The sequence below is a fragment of the Hippocampus zosterae genome, chromosome 18 (assembly GCF_025434085.1).
Source record: "Hippocampus zosterae strain Florida chromosome 18, ASM2543408v3, whole genome shotgun sequence".
In the NCBI taxonomy this organism is placed as follows: Eukaryota; Metazoa; Chordata; class Actinopteri; order Syngnathiformes; family Syngnathidae; genus Hippocampus; species Hippocampus zosterae.
The window spans coordinates 4,787,851-4,811,657 of record NC_067468.1 but is presented as its reverse complement, the minus strand read 5'-3'; the positions used below and the strand labels follow the sequence as shown (position 1 = coordinate 4,811,657).

The 23,807-nt window shown below is 43.5% G+C and overlaps 1 protein-coding gene across 1 annotated transcript; it reads left to right on the top strand.

Moving 5' to 3' along the window:
* Window positions 1-2,252: 2,252 nt before the first annotated feature.
* On the top strand, window positions 2,253-14,847 carry LOC127590821 (alpha-1A adrenergic receptor-like). Its single transcript, XM_052050288.1, has 3 exons — window positions 2,253-2,694; window positions 11,610-12,861; window positions 14,225-14,847. The coding sequence occupies exons 2-3, from the start codon at window positions 11,964-11,966 to the stop codon at window positions 14,650-14,652; spliced, it is 1,326 nt and encodes a 441-aa protein (XP_051906248.1). The 5' UTR covers window positions 2,253-2,694; window positions 11,610-11,963; the 3' UTR covers window positions 14,653-14,847.
* The last annotated feature ends 8,960 nt before the right edge of the window (window positions 14,848-23,807 follow it).

Sequence of the window (23,807 nt, the reverse complement as noted above, 5' to 3'; positions counted from 1 at the left end):
AGGATTAGTTTTAGGTTTAAGGCAGGGGTCGGCAACATGCGGTTCCAGAGTCGCATGCGCCTCTTTAGCGACATCTAGTGGCTCCCTGGAGATTAAAACATGTTTGAAAATGGAAAAATATTTTGATAGGAGGCGAATATAGCTCAAAAGATATAGATATATGTTGCAGCTCCGAAAAAGGACAGCTGTGGTGTTGGTTTTTGAAAACGTACACTTTATTTATGCTTTTAACAGTCTCGACAAAGAGAGACAAGTCTGCTTCCGACTGCGTGCCTTCTCCCTTATCGTTGACTCGAGAGGCGTTCAAAGGCAGCCTCAGAAAAACGGAAATTAATGATTACTTCACTGACACTAAGAAAAGCGAAAATAATGCACCAAAACAAAAAATCAAGCGAGGAAATTACAAAATAAATTCTATGGGGGTGTTTGCGAATATACAACAAAGGAATGAATAACATAAACAATCCCGCGACAGTCCAGTCTCTTATATACATGCAGCATGTGTTTCTTTCATTGTAAGTTTTATAGAAGGCTTTTATTTTTTTGCTGCTCCAGACATATTTGTTTTTTGTTTTTGTTTTTTGTTCTATATGGCTCTTTCAACATTTTGGGTTGCCGACCCCTGGGTTAGGGTGTTTAGGGTGAGGGTTGGGGTTAGGGTTTGGAGGGATAATGGGTGAGGATTAAGATTAGGGGTAATTCATAGAGTGTGAACCCCAACACAGCTGGCAGTATTTGACATTCACACAATAAGAATTTTGGACCCAATCATCCATGCATCCATCTTCCCATTTTGCGTTCTGCTTATCCTTGCAAGGGTCGCAGAGCGTGCTGGAGCCTAACCCTGCTGTCTTCGGGCAGTAGGAGGGGGACACCCTGAACTGGTCACCAGCTAATCGCAGGGCACACAGAAATGAACTACCATCCACGATCACACTCTCACACCTACGAACAATTTCGAGTGTTCTATTAATCTGGAATGTGGGAGGAAACCGGAGTACCCGGGGAAAATCCACGCACGCTCAGAGAGAATATCACCAATCAGCAGAACAGTACTGGCCCACCAATAGTCCAAATTTGTGTTTAATCGATGCCCATTGAGATGCATTGGGGAAAAAAATATGAACAATAATTTCCCCTAAATCCTGTCACTGACATCATTGTCTGCAAATAATGGCATGACAACCGATCACCAATTTCGCATAAAATGCGAAATATGTCTCTCACGATCAGATCGATGTGAAGTCCAGTCTTATTTTGATGAGGCCAAAAAGACAAAATGACATCATCAGAGATGAGTACATGTCACGACCCAGTAATGTTAAAGAAAGTTGTTACTGGTGTAACCTGTTTTTTGACTATTTTGTGTGGATTTTTACAGTGCGGGTCAAAATGACCCACAACATAATCAATGTGATTTTTTTTCAACATAATATGAGGGTTAAACATGTCATCATCACAGTGATTACTTAAAAAGTAAACCTCCTTCAATACCATTTTGGCATCATCATCATCTTTAAGTATACAGTATTAAAAATATAATCAACACCAACAAAAAAATGCAGTTCATGAAAGTGCTGAGGAAGCTTGCAATGCTGGGAATCGACTAGCCAACAGGGGCTGCTGAGTAAAAAAGTGGAAAATGTTAATTTAAGTCAATACTTCATTTGTTTTTGTGTGTGTGTGTGTGTGTGTGTGTGTGTGTGTGTGTGTGTGTGTGTGTGTGTGTGTGTGTGTGTGTGTGTGTGTGTGTGTGTGTGTATGCGTGGTATTTATTACCAACCAGGTTCACACTATGTTAACACAAAAATATTAAGTCGGCCTAATTACCATAATTGTTCATGTTTAACTAGCATAATACAGTTGTTTGGAGGCAGTTGACAAGAAGATATTAATTAAAGTCAATACTTCATTTGTTTGCATGACCAGTCTAATATTTGTGTATTGTGAACCCAGGGGCTTTGAAGTGGTAAGTCGAGTTTGAATCAATGTCTTCTAGGCTACCTCTTTCAATCCACCTGGCTTAGACAAGCCACATCAATTCAACACAGGTTCCGGGAGTGTGAATTGTGTTTGTGATGGAACCATCATTTTATGCCTCGAAAAGGAGTCTAGTTTTGGAATTTGGGAAAGTAGGGTTTGTTACTTTTTCCTACAATTGCTATTATCTTAGCAATCATAAGGGAGTTGGGCACTTTTTTTTTTACATTGTGACCTTGTGACAGCCGTTCAAGTAAAAAAAATCAAAAACAAAAAATATTTCCTTGGTAACAACATTTTCCAGAATTGTTGTTTTCACATTTTTGTCCTGGGGGTCAGATCAAATCAGAGAGACAATCAATGATGATGTACTGTATATTTTGTTGTCGTATTTTTGACACCAGCAAGACTCTAAGCGGTATCATCAAGCTTCACAGACAGACGGACGGATTGTCAAAATGACCGACAGAAGGACAAGAAAGATGTGAAGTCATAATGCGGTCAGTCAAGAAAAGAGCAAGTCAGGCGAGGGGCGGGGCTTACTTGGTCAGGTGGGCTTGTCCACTGAGGTTCTCCCATGAGCAGAATGGCAGCCAGGATAGAAACACTTGACTTTCCTTCCTTCTCCTCCGTCTGGAAAGGATAACGCAGGAGAGCTAAGAGAACGCTATTCTGGAAAATTTGCAGCCGTGAGACATGTGCTCCCTGAGGAAGGTAAGACTCCTTTTTTCTCTCTCTCTCGCTCTCTCCCTCACTGTCCTTTCCTTGTATCCCACTGCTGACTTTCCTGACTTAGTGGCTCCTCATTGATAATATTTGGATTGGTCTTCATCCCATGAGCACACCACGAATGCAGCTATTTACCAAATCGGTCCATACTATTAACATACGCATGAATATTCAGGGTTTAATACAAATTTCTCACTTAAGTCAACTCCTTTTTGGCTTGCGGATACACATTAGGCATCCTTTCTTTTGCAGCTTCATTTGAAATTTTAATTAGAACACTTCTTTTTTTAAACTCAAACTACACACCATTATAATGACACATTTTAATTAGATGATTTTAGCAAGGTTTGTTACATAAAAGCCTCATGAAATTATTTAGTTCCATAAGACTCTATTGCTATTTGAGAATATCGAGTGAGCTCAGGGAAAAGTATGAAAGTGGGTGAGAGATACTGTATTGTCTCTCTCTTTACTGTTGCGACTGTCCAGTGACCAATCCAGGGTGTAGTCCTGAGTCAGCTAGATAGACTCCACTTCCCCGTGACCCTGAAAAGGATACGCAGCCTGGAAAATAAATGGATGGACATCTCCTGAGACCGGCAACTGTTTAAAGTACGCATTGCGCAGCAGAACGCCACAAATGGTCAAGGTTGATAAAACTTAATGATTACAATCATGGAGCAATTGAATTATGACTTGAGGCAAGGACTCGTCCCCATCTACCCCAGAGAAAGCAGGATTCTAGAAACAGACCTCAAAATGTGAAGCAATTCATCACAGTTCACATGGCAGAGCAAGTGCGTGTGTGTGCATGTCTAAAAAAAAAACAAATAAATCCATGAAAATGTTGCATTTCATTAGACTTGGAATACTTGCAGTGCAATGCAGCACTGCAAGTACCTGTATTACATTACCGGTACATTGTGAAAGCTGGCATGATTTATTTTTTGTTTCTAATCAGAAAAATGGCCTCAAAATTTGATCAGGCGAAAGCTATGAATAATTCATTCGTCATTACAAAGTCAATATGTATTTTTCAAGAGAAAAACAATCAAATTTTTGGTTGTTTATGTCTTCAATACATTCATATTTTGTTGCAGTACACTGGACCGCAAGATACTCTGTTAAACTGTTGTTAATTAATTAGGCACAAACTCAACCACGTTGTAATTCAGAACACGGATTACACTGGTCAACATTTGAGATGGTGATTTAAAAAATGTACTTACTTCCCCACCCCCCCCCCGACTTTTTTGTTTTTAAGTTTGAACTATTAAAGATTTCCTCACGAGGGTCGTGGGCGTGCTGGAGCCTATCCAAGCTGTCATCGGGCAGTAGACGGGGTACACCCTGACGGGTTGCCAGCCAATCGCCGGGCACACAGAGATAAACAACCGTCCGTGCTCACACACACACTGAGGGACAATTTAGAGTGTCCAATCAGCCTGCCATGCATGTTTTTGGAATGTGGGAGGAAACCGGAGTACCCGGAGAAAACCCACGCAGGCCCGGGGAGAACTTGCAAACTCCACACAGGGAGGCCGGAGCTGGAATTGAACCTTGTACCTCTGTACTGTGAGGTTGGCGCGCTAACCACTGGACCACTCTGGGCCACCCACATATTTTACCATGCGTTGTAATTTGTAGCCTAACCCTGAATTTTTACAGATTACCAAATATGTCTCGAATACTATTACTACAAGATAGTATCCATTCATCCATCCATTTTCCGATCCGCTTTATCCTCACAAGGGAGGCGTCCGGTAGACATCCTAATTAGATGCCCGAGCCACCTCATCTGGCTTCTCTCAATGTGGAGGAGAAGCGGCTCTACTCTGAGCCCCCTTCGGTTGACCGAGCTTCTCACCTTATCTCTAAAGGAAAGCCCGGACACCCTGCGGAGAAAACTAATTTCGGCCGCTTGTATCCGGGATCTCGTTCTTTCGATCACGACCCATAGCTCGTGACCATAGATGAGGGTTGGGACGTAGATTGACCGGTAAATTGAGAGCTTCGCCCTTTCGCTCAGCTCCTTCTTTACCACGACAGACCGATACAACAACCGCATCACATCAGACGCTGCACCGATTCGCTTATCGATCTCTCGCTCCTTCCTGCCCTCACTTGTGAACAAGACCCCAAGATACTTAAACTCCTCCACTTAGGGCACGATCTCCTCCCCGACCCGGAGAGGGCACTACACCCTTTTCCGACTGAGGACCATGGTTTCAGATTTGGAGGTGCTGATCCTCATCCCAACCGCTTCACACTCGTCTGGTTGGAGAGCCCTGCTTGAAGGAGCCAACAGTACCACATCATCTGCAAAAAGCAGAGATGCAATGTTGAGGCCCCCAAAACGGACCCCCTCAACACTTCGGCTGCGCCTAGATAAAGGTGAACAGAATCGGCGACAAAGGGAAGCCTTGACGGAGTCCAACCCGCACTGGAAACGATTCCGATTTATTGCCGGCAATGCGAACCAAACTCTGACATCGGCAGTATAGGGATCGAACAGCCCGTATCAGGGGGCTCGGTACCCCATACTCCCGTAGCACCCCCCACAGAACCCCCGAGGGGCATGGTCAAATGCCTTCTCCAAGTCCACAAAACACATGTAGACTGGTTGGACAAGTTCCCACGTACCCTCGAGGACCCTGCCAAGGGTGTAGAGCTGGTCCACAGTTCCACGGCCAGGACGAAAACCACACTGCTCCTCCTCAATCTGAGACTTGACTTGACCGACGGACCCTCCTCAACAGCACCCCTGAATAGACCTTACCAGGGAGGCTTAGGAGTGTGATCCCTCTGTAGTTGAAACACACCCTACGGTCCCCCTTTTTAAAAAGAGGGACCACCACCCCGGTCTGCCAACCCAGAGGCACTCTCCCCGATGACCACGCGATGCTGCAGAGGCGTGTCAACCAGGACAGCCCCACAGCATCCAGAGCCTTGAGGAACTCCAGGCGGATCTCATCCACCCCTGGGGCCTTGCTACCGAGGAGCTTTTTAACCACATGGGTGACTTCAACCATGGAGATAGGAGAGCCCACCTCAAGATCCTCAGACTCTGCTTCCTCCGAGGAAGGCGTGTTGGTGGAGTTAAGGAGGTCTTCGAAGTACTCTGCACACCGGTTCACAATGTCCCAAGTCAAAGTCAGCAGCGCCCTATCCCCACTGTACACAGTGTTAGTGGTGCACTGCTCCCCCCTCCTGAGACCTCTGATGGTGGAACAGAATTTCCTCGAAGCCGTCCGGAAGTTGGCTTCCATGGCTTCGCCGAAAACTCTTCCCACGCCCGGGTTTTTGCCTCAGCGACCACCGAAGCTGTATTTTGCTTAGCCAGTCGATACCCGTCAGCTGCCTCTGGGGTCCCACAGGCCATAAAGGCCCGATAGGATTCCTTCTTCAGCTTGACGGCATTCCTTACTGCTGGTGTTCACCAGGAGGAACGGGGGTTGCCGCCACGACAGGCACCAACCACCTTACGGCCACAACTCAGATTGGCCGCCTCAACAATAGAGGCACGGAACGTGGTCCATTCGGAGTCAATGTCCCCTGCCTCCCCAGGTACATGGGAAAAGCTCTGCCGGAGGTGGGAGTTGAAACTCCTTCTGACAGGGGATTCCGCCAGACGCTCCCAACAAAACCTCACAATACGTTTGGGTCTGCCAGGACGAACCGGCATCTTCCCCCACCATCGTAGCCTACTCACCACCAGGTGGTGATCAGTTGACAGCTCCGCCCCTCTCTTCACCCAAGTGTCCAAAACATGTGGCCGCAAATCCGATGATACAACCACAAAGTCAATCATCGAACTGTGGCCTTTGGTGTCCTGGTGCCAAGTGCACATATGGACACCCTTATGTTTGAACAAGGTGTTCGTTATGGACAATCCGTGACGAGCACAGAAGTCCAACAACAAACCACCACTCGAGTTCTGAACAGGGGGGCTCGGTTCCTCCCAATCACGCCCTTCCAGGTCTCACTGTCATTGCCCACGTGAGCATTGAAGTCCCCCATCAGAACAAGGGAGTCCCCAGCAGGAGTACTCTCCAGCACACCCTCCAAGGACTCCAAAAAGGGTGGGTACGCTGAGCTGCTGTTTGGTGCATATACACAAACAACGGTCAGGACCCGTCCCCCAACCCAAAGGCGGAGGGAGGCAGCCCTCTCGTCTACGGTGTGAACCCCAGTGTACAGGCACTCTGTTTATCTCTGATGAATTGATTTTGTCAATATTTGTTGCCTATCATTATTAGGCGATCAAGATTAGGCAACACAAATCGAGTTCGAATCTTTGCTATATCCCTCACATCACAATGTACAAAGCATGAATCTTAACTGAAGTGCAGGGGCCGAGTACCGATAAAAGTGTACAATTCGGTACTTATCTAAATGAGGACTTTTTCAGCTTCGGCAGTTATCTGCTCTCTCCCGAGGGCCATTATGAAGCTTATGAAGCTGATCAAATTTAAGTCACCACGATATATCAATAAGCACCTCGGTACTCCAACAGCTTAAGGAACCTCTTTGATTGCTTTTAAACACAATTGACTTTTTATAATACGCCACAGACTCTACTTGGGCCAAATTCACCAGTCCGGAGTGGATGATCCGTCCATCGATCCGTCTAGCCGGCTTGCTGGCTACCTGCATACTGACAGTGGGCAAGATGTGCAAAGGGCAAGAAGGCTGTTAACGCTACGATAGATTGAACTGTAATGTACCCATTTATCATTTCTGTCACTTTGCTGCCATTGCACTTCTCTATTAAACATGAGCGTGAATGAAACGTGAAATGGAAAGTCATGTGCCCGAGACTTTATGACTCCCATATGGTGACCGACCGCGACGGTAAAAGAGTCCTATTCTCTCACCTTGAGAGAATGGCTTTAAATAGGGCTCATTCATCCACTTTGGACTCACCTACAGCGGTCAGGTGTCCTCACAAATCACATTTTGGAACATATCCCATAAATGCATTAGCAGGTGACGAAAAACAGGCATAATTTGGGAAATACTTTGTAATTCAAAGGTCAAAGTTTAGCTTGGACTGCATCATACAGAGAAAAGTTTCTTTTTGTTTTTAAATGTCATTTCTCAAGATACCAGTAAGCCATGCCAGATTTTTTTTTTGGGGGGGGGGGGGTTGTTATTTTGCAGTAACTGAAAATTAAGATTTGGACAGCACAATGTGTTTATAAAAATGACAATTTCTTTAATGAATCAAAAATATTCTCATTATAGAAAAAAAAGGCCACAAGTTCACATGAACCAGAATGTGTATTTACGTTTTTTTTTTTTTTTTTTTTGAGCAGCTACAGAGAAGGACTGTTCATCCAAAGTGAGGGCAATTCACAGAAAGCTACAAGGACGCAGCAATTCTTTCTTGGCATTCATGTGAAAAAAAAAGTGTTATTCTTGCAAGACTGATCGTTATATCAATGATGAATAAAGAGGCAGGTTTTTTTATTTTTATTTTTTAAATTCTGTGCTAAATATCCTTCACCCAGGAGGTTTGTGGACTGCAAACCCGTTGACGTTCCATCAAGGCCAGTGTCTTTTGTTGTTTCTCTCCTGGTTGTTCGTCTTTCGCTAAGGCTTTGCACTTATTGGACAGCCAACATAATGGCTTGCCCTCGGCAGTTTTTGCATAAGCATAACATTACAGTTTTGACAAAAGCCTATTTTATCAGAATATTTCTATGAATAATGGTTTTAACAGTGAGTAAGTAATGTCACGCAGCTGCACGCCAATACATCGTCTCGTTGGCATCATTTTGTTTGGATGTGGGGAGGGGCAAGGATTTCCATTTTAACACAAAAGTGGAAATGGGAAACAAATGGCAAAATATTTTTTTGTGTTTAAGGGCCTGCGGGTATGAGTGCAAATCTTTAACAGAATTAAGTTTTTTATTCATATCATATCATGCAGACGGTGGAAGGGGCGGTATGCGCCAAAAGTGGGGGCATCCACAGCCCCCTCCAACTCCATCCTCCATTTTTCAAAAGGCATACAGCATAACAGGTGGCGGATGTATACCGACATCGACCAGCAGAACATTCCGTGCGCTCGTGCATATTTGGGAACCACACTGTCTGAAGAGTGACTGCGGGAAAAAAAAAGACAGGATGTGTGTGTGTGTGTGTGTGTGTGTGTGTTGACACACACACATCCTGAGATCTTGTATTCACAAGATGTCAGTGTATGAGAGGTCTGATGTAAGAGTTACAGTAAAGCTGGAAAACACATTTACAGGTGCATATGTCATTTTGCATTGGCAGGCCACAGTCAAATAATATTTTTGGAAGGTAGAACCAGGCAAGAAAATTTCCGAGGTGGCAAATATGTTCACACTATGAAATATCATTTCACCAAATATCCCGACTTTTTCAATCTCCTGCATAAACAATACGAAACATTGCATCCCTTTCTGTCAGGTAAGAAAACACCCTCGTTGCGCCAGAATACCCACCGAGGCCCAGCGCGGTTTGCCAAATTCCCAAACATGGTAAACTGGACTTGCCCCGACACAAAAATGAACATGCGTCCATTTTCACGCTGAGCGCACATGCGTCCGTCTATAAAAATAGGGCCACTATTTATCCTCCAGGGCATACCACAAGCCATGAGTGGTATCACTCTTTTGGAATGCAAAAGGTGCCTTGCAAGGAAGCGTCTGCTCGCCAACGATGGTCCTCAGGTGCAATCACCCTCATTAATATTCCACTCAGTTCAAGAAAAAACTTGTGGAGCCACCTCAAGGTCAAATGAAGCCACGGTGTGCGTTCGCGATTTGTTAGGGGAATTTGTTAGGAATTATTGCGTCTCGGCTTAAGGGCCAAAAGGACAACGTTGTATGTGGGAGTCTGCGCCTCTCTCATTCGTCCCTCACACCATCTGACTTTACTGTCCAGAATAAGCGCATTTTTTGTTGCAGGTGCAAAGCTGAGTCTCGGACTGAAGAGTTTTGCAGACGTCGCATCTTTCTAAAATAGGAACTCAAAGTTCAATCGTCAGCCTGTCCTCTTATCCTGGACTTAGTGCTCAGCTTGCAGGTATAAAACGGTCAAAGAGGCAATCACACACTGCAGCTGTACGTCTGCTCTTAAAATGAATGATCTCCCTCTCACATCTGTCTTTATATCGCCTGCATGGTTGAGTGGAGGTTCTCCTACAAAACAGATTTTTTTCCTAACTCTTGGAATTTCTGGTGCCCTCGTAGGTGTTCCCACGAATAATTATAAAATGCACATATTAGTCAGTTGACGAGTCATTGCACGTGAATGCAAATAAGTGAGTCAAACTGGCGAAAGAAAGAAAAAAAGTTCAGACGCAATAGGTTGTTGGAGGTCAGATTCTGGATAATGTGTTGAACACCGTTTCATTGTCGCGCCGTTGGTAAACGAGAGAAGCAGATATTTATCCATCCATCCATTTTCTAATCCGCTTATCCTCACGAAGGTCGCGGGTGCGCCGGAGCCCAGCTGTTTTCGGGCACTAGGCCTAAACTGGTTGCCAGCTAATCGCAGGCGGATATTTATGCAAATCATAAAACATATTCATGCTGCAAAACACATTATCAATGCTGAACGGAACAGTCGTAAGAAGCCATGGACATAAATCACACACACTCACACACAATATTAGGCACACGCACTGTACACAATCTAATGCTCTGTTATTGCTGTGAGCAGTTTATTCTGGCTTCAGCAAGATCACGTCAGCATCAGTTGACATTGGAGGAGTATTATAATTCATCAACATGGTTATGATGGCGGTTACGTTTTACAGCACGGCCGAGAGGTTCTGGTTTTCGGATCTCAGCTCAGACCGTCCTCAGTGTGGCATTTGTATGTTGTACCCAGCGTGCTCCCACATTCCAAAATACGCATTCAGTCCAGACAGTGGATATCACCTCTGAGCATGTGGTCATCATGTTACGGCTGAATGGTATGACTGCCGCTTGTGCAAAGTAATCATCAAACGCAGTTATTTCATATTTACCCATCCCTTTTAGACAGGATGCAGCAGGAATTTCCACCTGTTTGAAGTGTGCGATCATAAAGACGATGAAAAAATAAGATGCGTGTCTAGTCATCAATTTTAGGACTTGGGACTTGCTTGGCTAAAATGGAACAGACTTAGCTTCTGACAAGTCTGCTTGCATTTGAAAATCCGCATTTTGCAAGTACCGTATTGGCCCGAATATAAGACGATGTTTTTGCATTGAAATAAGACTGAAAACGTGGGGGTCATCTTATATTCGGGGTCTAGACATTATACCCAATCACGATGCTAGTTGGCGCCAGATATCATTGAAGCGAATGATGAACTTGACGCCCAGGCCAAAGTGAACCCCTGTCACGAAGAATAAGAATTAAAATAGCGGTACCACGAAGAAGAAAAATAAAAAATAGCGGTAAGAAAGAAAAGAGAAGAAAATAATAGAAGAGATCACAGAAAATGGAGAAACGTAGCGACAATCTGGAGAAAAGTGGGTCAAAGATCGGCCAGGTTAACCGGCAGCTGAGGAGTAGTTATGATGTAATTTACATTTCAAAAACCAGATGCCATTCATTTACCAATGTGATTGCACTTTAGATTTGAATGAGGCCAAATAACATGCTTTTTCTCGCAAATGTATTATAATAATTTGTTTCAGATGAACTGTAATTATTTTCTGTATAAAAATTAATTTGTTGTTTTTTTCAAACTTGAGTCTTGAAAAACAGGGGGACGTCTTATAATCAGGGCCGTCTTACAATCGGGCCAATACGGTATATTATTTGTCTCATCTTTGAAAGTGTTTTTTTTTTCTGGCTTAGGCTCTCAAAAAGTATTGGCACACAAAAATGTTGTTGTAGTGACGTTGGTTTTTTTTCTGTTGTTTGAACAGGTCTCATGCCTCTAACAGCTGTCGGCATGGATGAACACAAGATGGAAAACCCAGCGGTGATTTCCGCGTAAAGTCTGAATATTTGTCATTTCTATTATGCTCCCGCCGGAAGGATTATGACAAGCCGTGGCTGCGTTTGTCTCTCTAAATATGAGTTTGCCAAGGAAGGGAAAAAAAGCCTCTGGCTGCGCAGTGATGAAAGCAGTTTCATCTGCAACTTCATTAGAGGGACGAGGTGAATGGTTTGATCATCTGCGTTCAGAGGAGAAGGTGGATGCAGATGGGGTACGTATGGAGCCGATTTGATGAGACCTGATCAAGCATAAACAAAAAGATTCGAAAGCTGCTCGGAGCATGAGTGTCTTTCCTATGGATGAGACGTGTCGTAATTGTAGCTCCACCACAGAGCCGAAGGTGGATGTTGCCAAAATGTTTTTCTTGGGAATAGTGCTGGCAGTCTTCGTTGTGTTTGGCGTCCTTGGCAACATCCTGGTGATCCTCTCGGTGGTGTGCCATCACCACTGGCGCTCTGTGACTCATTACTTCATCGCCAACCTGGCGGCGGCCGACCTGCTGCTCAGCTCTGCCGTCCTGCCTTTCTCCGCCACTTCAGAGGCGCTTGGCAGATGGGTGTTCGGGCGGTCTTTCTGCAACGTCTGGGCGGCCCTGGATGTCCTCTGCTGCACCGCCTCCATCCTCAGCCTGTGCGTGATTTCTATCGACCGCTATCTCGCCGTCAGCTACCCTTTGCGTTACCCGGCCATGGCTACCGGCCGACGAGGCCTGGCTGCAGTGGCTGCTCTCTGGGGACTCTCGGCAGCCATATCCGTAGGCCCTCTGTTTGGCTGGAAGGAGCCTGACCCAGAAGACGACACGGTGTGCCGAATCACGGAGGAACCCGGCTACGCCTTGTTCTCAGCCCTCGGCTCTTTCTACATACCGCTGGCGATCATTCTCTCCATGTATTGCCGGGTGTATAGCGTGGCGAGGAGGGAAACAGAAACTCTGAAGATGGGTAGCGACGGAGCAGGACTTGAGTCCGAAGGGGTGATTCTGAGGGTGCACAGGGGGAACGGCGCTCAAACGGGCAAGCGTGAAAACGACACCGGCACCGGGAGGTACAAACGGGTCACCGGTGCCTTACCGAAGATGCTCAAGCTGCCAAGTGAGGAGAAAGCAGCAAAGACCCTTGGGGTGGTCGTCGGGTGCTTCGTTCTGTGCTGGCTGCCTTTTTTCCTCGTCTTCCCAATTGGTAAGTAACTCATCACACAAGCCTCTCTCTCTCTCCCCCCCAAAAAAATCCGTTCAAGCGTCATCTAAAGCGGAGAAGGTCAAAGTCAAAACCTGCGGGTGTTTGATCAGCAGCCACATTTCGGGCTGCGCTTTTTCTCCCATCAAGTTATTCAACCCGAACCCCATATAGCATGAGAGTGACGCATAAAGCGTTAAGACGACTGTCGAGCATCAGCAGCTCTCTCTCGTCGGAGATGATAATTACAATCTTCACTGAAGTTCCATTTGAGTGTGCTCTGCTATCTTTGAGATGAATCTGATAAATCGAGCTTAAAAAGTGCCTTCGATTCCCCCTAGCACTTTTATCACCATGTCGCCATTCATGTTAAAAGTTACGGAGAGTTAATTATCGAATTTTTGAAGTGGCGCAGCTCGAGTCCGTGATGTTGTGTCACCGTCTTCATCAAAACACCTCGTTAATCAATCTGTGAAGTAAAGGTTGTCCTGGGAAACACTGTTTGAATGATTCAAGTCATATTTCGTTCGCCAAAAAAAAAAGAATTTTTCCCAAAAAAACAACACGTTTTTTTTAAATCAAAAAGACATCCGTCGCTGTTGATCATGGAAACATATGCATCATAATGTTTGTGTTCCATCTTATGAGCATGACGTCAGGTTTGAGCTCATGGCCCAATATGCCACGCCTTTACCTTTTCCACGAAGACACATCAAGAATGAAATCACAAGCAGCCAACAAACTCAACCCTCCAAAAAAAGCAGAATGGACTTTGACGACGGGATGAAATTGAATGAGCGTCTCTCCAATGAGAGCGATTCCGGATAACAAGCATGCGATTTAATGGGCTGTAATGCTCATGGGCATCCTCAGTCGCCGGGTAGCCTCTCAAGACAGTCACGTCATCTCATCACCAAAAAAAGTGATGCATTCCAATCGAGGCGAACCTTCACGGCTCACAGCGCAGCGCTCTTTCCAGCTTCCAGGAAATGATAGCTCGACATTCCCAGAAGCACCGTTTTCAAAACTGCTGAAGTTTTGCGTTTAGTACTAAACACACCAAGGGGAGGCTTCTTTCTTTGCCTGCACATCACTGCAAAAAATTTTGCTCAAATGGTAAAAAACCAGCAAACGTAATCTAGTTATTAGCTCGGTATTATGCAGATACTAAGAAGCTACACAGAACAAAAAATAGGGTTAGGTTTATTTTAGCTAGCAGATTGAATTTTTTTTTTTTACTAATCCAATACCAGCCAATTCTCGACCAAGTCTGAAAAGACGTTTAAAAACGTCTTTGGGAGTGTATGAGTTACAATATACTGTGATTGTCTAACAAAATGTTGATTTATGTTTGGGGATGTTGTAGGCTCCATCTTCCCATCCTGCAAGCCACCTGAGACGGTGTTTAAGGTCACCTTCTGGCTAGGCTACTTCAACAGTTGCATTAATCCCATCATCTATCCGTGCTCCAGCCAGGAGTTCAAGAAAGCCTTCCATAATGTGCTCCGCAGCCTCTGCCTGAGAAATGGCGAGACCCAAGGAGCCTACAATTCCAGTCACTCCGCTAGTCCACGACCAGTATCTAATAGACCTGATTTCTCGACGTCGAACGGTTCTTCTTCATGGCGCTGCTGCGGGACGCTGCATGTGTCCGCTGAACGTGGTTCCGATGACGCGAGTTCAGCGAGTCTTCTGAGGTCGTGCTGCCTCTCAACTCGTCAAACGCCAGTACCTGAGTACTCCTCTGCAAAGGTCTTACGCCTTTCACTCAAGGTTCCTGGGGAATCCGTTTGATTCGTACTGTCCAGCACTTGGCCAAGTTTGATCCTACAAGGATCAATCACAAGTACAGTCTGTACATTTTCATTCATATGTCAAATGACACAATAACCACGACTACTATTCCCAAAACAGTCATTTAAGTTGGAACAACTTAAAAATATGAACGCTTGACACACATGGCAACATTATCAGTTAGCACAACAAAGCAAGCAACTTGCAAAACAATTTGCCGTGTTGTTTTTAATGTAGATCTTTAAGTTGGGGGACAGTACAAAGAGCAAATAGTTCTGGAATGTAAATCTTTTGGTGAATTGCCCAAGGTAAAATTTTATTGCCGTTTGTTGCCTGAAAATTTTGAGTTTGCTTTTTCTTCTTTTTTTTTTTTTACAGTGTACCTAAAATTGTGCAATTGACCCTTTATGAGGATAAACTAAGCCTACGTTCACGTGATTATTGTCATGTAAATACCTTCAACAATACTCAAATGAAAGGGATATCAAACTAACTGGAACAATTTGCATATTTGTCTGACCGCTCTGATCTTTACTGACTGATCTGTACTGCTTCTATATGCATTTGGAACTAAACTGGTAACTAAAATGGTGGAACTCGACATTGATTAACAGAATCAGATTTTTCATGAGACGCTATCAATGATATGAGAAGAACACAAAATGTGCAGTTATTGGAAATTTAAAAAAAAGCACAGGTCGGGGTGAATGTACAGAAAATGCTGGATATCCTCTACTAATGTTTTAAGTGCTCCCCGTGCTTGCATGCTTTTTCTCCAGATGGTTCCCGGTTCCTCCTACCGTCATGTTCGGTTCACTGAAGACTCTAAACCAGCGGTATCCAACCTTTTTTGCCCCACGGACCGGTTTATTGATAGACAACATTTTCAGGGACCGGTGTGGTGGATAAATACAACAAAATAATATGATATGACCTGCATGAAAACTGTGGTATTTTCAAAACATAATAACAAACACGAATCATGACACGAGGAACGTCCGATTTGGACGCAATGCTCTCTGGTCGCTATGGTAACATTTAAACGTGCCTTCAAAATAAGATACGCCGCAAATACAAAGTGCACGAAAAATATGACTCACCATGCCGCATATCATGCAGAGTGGGGTTGGTGCATGGGAATCTGCCGTTGCGATAAATCCGTATTTTAACTAGGACTCCTCATCCTGTCGAGTAAAAGTAGCCTTTCTTGAAAGTCTTTTCCCTTTCCCCAAGACGTTTGTTTTTTACTCATTTTGCTAGCCCCCCAGATTTCATTTTAGCGGTAACTTATCACATGACTGAGAAGTTTACCTTGACCTGCGTCAAGAGTGACATATTGTAGACGGATGTAAAATAAAATCCGGTAATTTTTCAAAATAAAACATCTTTCAGATTCCAAAGTGAATACATCTGAAGTAATGTGAGTTATTCATTCTTTCTGTACGGCCCAGTACCAAATGACCGACTGACCCGGGACCGCTCTGCGGCCCGGGGGTTGGGGACCACTGCTCTAAATTGTCCATAGATTTGAAGCTAAGTGTCAACCGTGTTTTGTCTACATGTGCCTTGCAATCGGCAGCCGACTAGTCCGGGCTATATACTGCATCTTCTGAAATAGTCTCCAGCACAGCAGTGTTCCTGAGGTGGATTAAAATGGATGAAGGGGTAGAAAACAAAAGCCAGTGTTTCTCCGTTTTCAACTCAAAAAGGCTTGAAAAGTCATTTATGAAAAGCTTTCCCAGAATGCTTCCAGTGTGTTCTTTCTGACGTCTTAAGACTTGACGCCCTTTGCCTCTCCTTGAAAGTAGCGCAAGAATAAAATCGCCTCTTTGGAGCCTGTTGCCAGGCAGTGGAGCAGTGATGACGCCTGAGCAGGTTTATCTGCCAAGTGCAGCATAACAAAGGAATTTCTCAAAGACAAATAATTTGTCATTTTGAAGTTACCTGACGTGAGAACATAAGTGGAGGTCCTGACAACAGTCTGTTTTCACGCCAACGTTTGTACTTTTTAAGAGTGGTGACTCATGTTTTAACTGCCTCAGTCTCAGACATTTTATCTTCTAAAGTGATGCAAATTTGCCTGCTCACTAAGGAATTATGCAACAGAGGATTTCTGAAACAGGCTACATCAATATGTAAAAAGGAATGTGACTGAATTTGAAATTACTACCATCACGTACATAGATATCTATATATATATCTATGTATGTGTATGTAGATATATATAAATATATAGATAGAGATATATAACTAAATATATAGACATAGAGAGACAGGGAGAGAGAGAGAGAGAGAGAGAGAGAGAGAGAGAGAGAGAGAGAGAGAGAAGACCGGGGGCTGACTGCTTAGCGCGTCGACCTCACAATGCAGAGGTGCAGGATTTGATTCGGGCTCTGGCCTTCCTGTGTGGAGTTTGCATGTTCTCCCTGGGCCTGCGTGGGTTTTCTCCGGGTAGTCTGGTCTCCTCCCACATTCTAAAAACATGCATAGCGGGTTAATGGAACACTCCTAATTGTCCCTAGCTGAGATTGTGAATGTGGATGGTTGTTCGTCAATGTGTGCCCTGCGATTGGGTGGCAACCGGTTCAGGGTGTCCCCCACCTACTGCCCGAAAACAGCTGGGATAAGCTGCAGCTCGCCCTGCGACCCCTGAGCCGATAAGCAGATCAGATAGATAGATCGACATCCATTTTCCAATCCGCTCATCCTCATGAGGGTCACCAGCATGTTTCAGGCTCTCCCAGCTGCCTTTGGGCACCCTGATCCGGTTGTCAGCCAATCGCAAGGCACACATAGTCGAACAAGCTTTTGCGCTCACACTCACACTTGGGGACAATTTTGAGTGTTCCATTAACCTGCCAACATGTTTTTGAAAGGTGGGAGGAAACGGGAGCACCCAGAAAAAAAAAACGCGCAAGCACGAAGAGAACATGCAAACTCCAGGAAGGCCAGGTATCGAACCCTGCATTTCTGCACTTGTGAGGCCGACGTGCTAACCACACGTTCGCCGTGTGTGTGTGTGTGTGCACGTTCAAGCTGAAATAGAGAGAGAGAGATAGATAGATAGATAGATAGATAGATAGATAGATAGATAGATAGATAGATAGATAGATAGATAGATAGATAGATAGATAGATAGATAGATAGATAGATAGATAGATAGATAGATAGATAGATAGATAGATAGATAGATAGATAGATAGATAGATAGATAGATAGATAGATAGATAGATAGATAGATAGATAGATAGATAGATAGAACTTTTTTTAATGGTTGGACTGAGACTTTTTATTTCCCCTGCCCTCGTGGAAATCCAAAACATTTACACTCTGTTCACTTGAAAATTTCTGCGTGATTCAAATCTTTGCATGCACCGGAGAGCGGGCGTTCAAGCCGAGTTCCCCTGTGGCAATAAAATACACAAATGCTTAAAATGAATAATTCAGAGCATATTTATCGAATCCGCGTTCGCCTTGTTTGTGTCTCCTTACCAAAGCATATGTTATCACCTGCATATGTTATCTTTTCTGTGTGGGGGAGTGTGTCAAATTCATCATTTAGCAACTCTCATTTAAGACTCGGCATACTGCTGAAATGGAGTCCAAGCAAATAGATTGGTGAAAAATGTGCATGTTACTAATTGTAGCCAAGTTTTTTTTTCTTTTAAACTTTGCTACTGAGCAGCAACAAGTCCAAGGCGTTACTCCAGCTCCCTACCTGAAGTCAGTTGGGATATGCTCCAGCATAAGCAGTGTGGATCGGTGCCCTTATGAAGTAATTTTGTCCCAGCCTTTGTCGAGGACGGAACCAACATTCCACCCACCCCAATCAACAACCCAATCAACCCCATGCAAAGGAGATGTGCCGCGGTGCATGAGGCAAACGTTGGTCACAGCAGATCCTGACTGGTTTTCAGACGACCCAATTCAGTAAAACCTCACATTTCCGAGTAACCTTTTATTGTGGGTAGCCTAAGACACATCTCTGCAATACAGTATTCGTTCTGTATGGTCAGAATCGTTTTTAACCTGCTATGGATTTCACTGCACTATTCAACTCACAAAGCAGCGGCGAGGGAATATCTGTTGTGAAATTCAAAATCCCTCAAAGAGGGGGGAAAAAAAAGACCACAGAACAGTTCAGTCCCAGGATTGTTCTGAAGGAACAGCACCTCATATCGGCAGCAGGTCAGCAATCTGTGATGTGTAACTAACTGCTCCTGATGAGTGTTGCTCTTGACTTAAGTCTGCGGGCAAGTGGTGGCTTAGATTCACCAACTAATGTTTTACTATCCAATTGACAAAAGGATCAAAAGATATATTTAAACGTTACAATGTCTCTTGCTTTTCACTTTGTGTACGTGGACTTAAATTCCAATTCCAAGCAATTGGATTGATACTAGAACAGCACATAAAGCATGCATTATGGGAATCTCATGGTTGTTTTCCTAAAGAGCTTATTGACGCTTTTCCACAAAAAAGAAGTATGCAATTTTTGGCAGCAAATATTAGAAATTAATTAGAAAAAGGTAATCTCCACATTGAAGTGAATTTGTAGAATGCTGGGACTAAAAGTGGTTTTATAATAAAAAAAATATTGCAGCTGGGGAATGATTATAATAATAATACATTTTATTTATAAGCGCCTTTCAAGACACCCAAGGACACTTTACAATAACAAAAAACACAAAACAATACGGGATTATATATGAATGCCAAATAACAATGTAACACCATGTGAACCGTTTGCCGGTGTTAGCAGCTCACTGTTATGCTTGAAGCTACGAGGGCATAAAACGGGCCAGCTCTGCAATTAAAAAGTCACATGGGGATTGTTCGCTGGCGTGTTGTGCCATCTAAAAAGGTCGCGTACATGAAAAATCAGGGCTGCATTGTTTAAATTCCTTTTAATTTGAAAATTGTGTGAAAATAATTTGTACCTGCAGTCGGAGACCTTTTCATTCCCCAGAAATAATATCCTCCTTCCAAAAGGAAAGGTTGCCTGATGCTGTGGGCGGCTTGATTGTTTTCACTTAAGCTTGCTGAATTATTTTCTTTTCCTCACTCTCTTTTGTACCATGGAATTTTGGATGAGTCGAATTGTTTTTGCAGTTTTGGGTTTTCCGCAAACTAATACAACACAAAAGGGAATTATTGTAAAAAAAAACAAAAAAACTTGTATATAAGCAAATATCAAATATCTTTTGACAATATGCGCCAGCTTTCCAATCAAAATTTGAGTCACAGGGCACACAGAGATAAACAACCGTCCGTGTTTACACTCAAACCTAGGGACAATTTGCATGTTTTTGGAATGTGGGAGGAAACCAGAGTACCCGGAGAAAACCCATGCAGGCCCAGGAAGAACACGCAAACTCCACACGTGAAGGCCAGAGCCGGAATCTAACCCACAACCTCCGCACCGTGAGCTCAATGCACTAACCACTGGACCACCGGGCCGCCCCTGACAGAACCCAGGGAACTAAATACAAAGCAAAGTGACGAGACAACGAGAAACACCTGGAAAAGGCACAAAGGGTTGAGGGAGTTGATTGGTTCAACACAGGATGACGAGAACAGATGGATACAAAAAGGGCACATGAGGGAACACAACCAAATGTAAGCGAAACAAATATATAACACTGTGTAGACCAGTGGTCCTCAACTAGAAAGGCTGTCGGTCCACTTTTTTTTTTTTTATAAGACCAAGGTCCGGTCCCATGCACGGCGGTCATGGGGAGCAGGGCTATATGCCAATTTATGGTATGGTATGATATGGTATGGTATGGTATGGTATGGTATGGTATGGTATGGTCAAGCCAAGCTTATACAAATCAACACTCCTCACAACCAACCAATAATGGGGTGCATGAAAATAACAATTATTTACTTTGCCAGTACACAGCAAATAATGAGAGGTATTGTGTTGAGGCAAAGGAACTCTTTTATTTTGTTAAGTTGTGCCTGCTTAATAATAAAAATAGCCCTTTTGGGGAAATAAGACATTTTCACTTTAACTTTGTTAAACAGTAGTTGTCTTTTTCCCCCCTTAATTTAACAAAAGCAAAACAAAATACTCATTTTACCAAAATAAATACTAAACATAAAAACACTATTATTTTCATTTGTACAATTCCCCTTTTCACATCCCCTCTGAAATCACTGAAAAATATATCAGAAGAGGAGTTAAGAACCATTTTAAATACTGACACAAGGGAGCACAGGGATGTGCAGTGCTGTTCTTCCACCAAAGGTGAATGCAATGTCTGAGTAAATAATATTTGCATGCCTCAGACAGGTCCGGTCGTGGATCGCGGTCCGCCAGTTGAGGAAGACGCGTGTAGAGTTTGCATGTTGTCTTCGTGCCCGTGTGGGGTTTCTCCGTGTATTCCGGTTTCCTCCCACATTCCAAAAACATCTGTGGCAGGTTAATGGAGCACTCTAGGAATTAATTGTTCAGGCAAGAGTTTATAGGGACACTAGGTGTTCTGTTGTTGCATTCACAATTGAAAAGGAAAAAAAAAAGATACTCACACCGGTGTTGAAAAAGGTGATCATGGAGAGTAAGTTGTTTTCTCTGTCATATATTTATGTTTAATATAACATTTCCTTGTTTTACAATAGTTGTCTTGTTTTCTTTGCCTATGCCACTCCCTCAGTGTTGACATCATTGGCTCCTGTGAATCGAACCTCGTGTCACTTTTACTGGTCCAAAAAGCAATCAGTTTCCCCATGAGTCCCATTCCTTGTTACACATGAGTGTGGGCGTGGATAGTTTTTCGTCTGTGTGCCCTGCGATTGGCTGGCAACCACTTTAGGGTGTACCCCACCTTCTGTCCCCAAGACAGCTGGGGTAGGCACCAGCACCCCCCGTGACTCTTGTGAGGATAAAGCGGATCGGAAAATAGATGGATGGATTGACTTACAAGAGCACACCGGAAAAAATGAATCAAAAAACACAAGCAAAGCCCTGAAAAACCCAAATAACTCAAAGTAACAAACAAACAAAAACCCATGACAGTAAAACATCACTCCGACGCCAAGTAGGGGGCGTGGCAGTCCTTTTAACAGAAACAGCTAATGACATGATGACCAACAGGTGCGATGCTGGAGGAGGAGCCCTCCAATACTACTTGTTTGTCACAAACAGAATATAACCATGACAGTAAATTATGAAACAAAACCAAATCGAATTAAAAAAAATACAAAAACGAATCATGACACAAGCATAGCCTCGCACAGACTCCTGGCCACACCCTTGTCTTTATGCTGATGAAAGTAGAGCGAGGACTGACAGATAATATAACAATACTCTTGGGCATATATTCTTTATCCTCTGTGACGAATGAGTAACATTACTTACTTACCAGCCAATATGATTTTATTATCCTGTCTCCACGAGGGCAAGACGCAGACACGAAAGGATCAGCATCATGCCCAACTACTGTAAATCGCAAGCAAACTGCTTAATTTATTTATATTCTATTTAATTGTCAGAAATGTAAAGGGGATTGGGGGTGAGGGGGGCTGTAACCGATTAAGGCTGTTTCAGATCATTAAAATGGGCAAAATATGTTTTGCAATTTGATTGTTTTGAGTTACAAGTGGGTTCGTAAAACAAAACTCTTTTTTCAAGGCATAGCTGTACATCTCGTTTAAAGGAGCAAAAGCTTTGTGTTTTAAGCATTAATGTGTAAACTAACTTTATGGCACTTGATCATTGCGTACACGCACAAGCACACAGATACTGTCGACACCGTGTCAACAAATGAAGCTCCCGAGCCACACACTATGGAGAATTTCAATCAATCTGTCACGATAACCTGTCAGCCCTCCTGCTCTCTCTACAGGCCACTTTAATGACTAAGTGTGCTGCCTTTCGATATGCCTTATTTACTGTCAAAATGTCAAAGCAGGAAGGCCCGCCTCCAAAAATCCATCTCAAAAGCATTTGCATACTGTATATGAGTTGGACTGGAGTCTGTCTCAAGTCATGGTCACAATGCACACGTTATCTTATACTATAGATAGATAGATACTGGATACACATTCATACACACACACACAAGAGGTTGGGTGGTAAACAACAGCAGAAGAGGGAGAATCAATGAGTCAACACGAAGTGAGAGTCAAGGAAGGAAATATTGTTCGGGTTTTCCAGCGTGAGCAGGGAGCGAAACAAGTCAATGTATGTTAAGCCCATAGTACGGCAAAAGAAAAAAAACAGCTACTATGAAGGTGAATAAGGTACAATAAACAAGCTGAGTGTATATTTTCAGGAGCGACAGTTTTGCAGACATGCGATCAAAAATAAGCATACAAAAATAAATGTACAGTGCATATTTAATACCAGAAATGAAAAACTATCTGCCGTCATTACAGAAGGTTCTGCATGTAATGTTTTATAATGCTGAAGCAGTCTTACGCAGAAGAAAGAATCGATCAAACTATGACGTCCTCTTATCCATCTCTCAAGCTTCTCCAGCGTTCAACTCGTACTAACTTCAAAATACGTGCTAGACTGCCATCTAGTGTTAAACGCATTACAAGGAGGACGCTCTGCATTCAGGAAGCGTTGAAGCGGTGATTCCGATTTCGCTCCAGGTTTTATGAATTATATATTTTTTGATTTTACCATGTACATCTGTCCCCCCCCCCCCCCAAAAAAAAAGAGTTCAGGATACCTACTGACTTGCTAAATACCCCTGCACGCAGTGGTGGGCCTAAAGTAAAAATTATGTCTCAGGAAGACTGTACATAATCATATCATAACGAAACACTGCAGTCTACATTGCCGTCCAATGGCGGTGGGGCTAGCTGACCAAATTAAACATTATATTGTAGCAGGCCTACTCCATATTGACCAGCCGTGAATGGGTGGCTGTGAGAATGCGCCATGTGGATTGAAAGCTATATTAAATTGACCAAATATGTTTCTTTGCCTATAACAATGCTACGAAACAAGAGTTAATTTAATTGTTTTGCCTTTTAAATATCTGACATTGTAAAAGTGTAGTCGCTTCTTGTATTAATCTTTTATTTGCTTGCCTATTGTTTCAGCATTTCATAAAACGTGACGCATAAGAAACACCAGTGAAGCAATTTTTTTCATCTTTTTTTTTATTCTTTGAAGTCCTTGTAGTTGCTGTTTCCAC

Excerpts from the sequence above, each read along its gene's own strand:
- LOC127590821 (XM_052050288.1), top strand. The coding sequence starts at position 11,964 with ATGAGTGTCTTTCCTATGGATGAGACGTGTCGTAATTGTAGCTCCACC. Across the intron at positions 12,862-14,224 it reads TTTCCTCGTCTTCCCAATTG|GCTCCATCTTCCCATCCTGC; the intron begins GTAAGTAACTCA and ends GGGATGTTGTAG.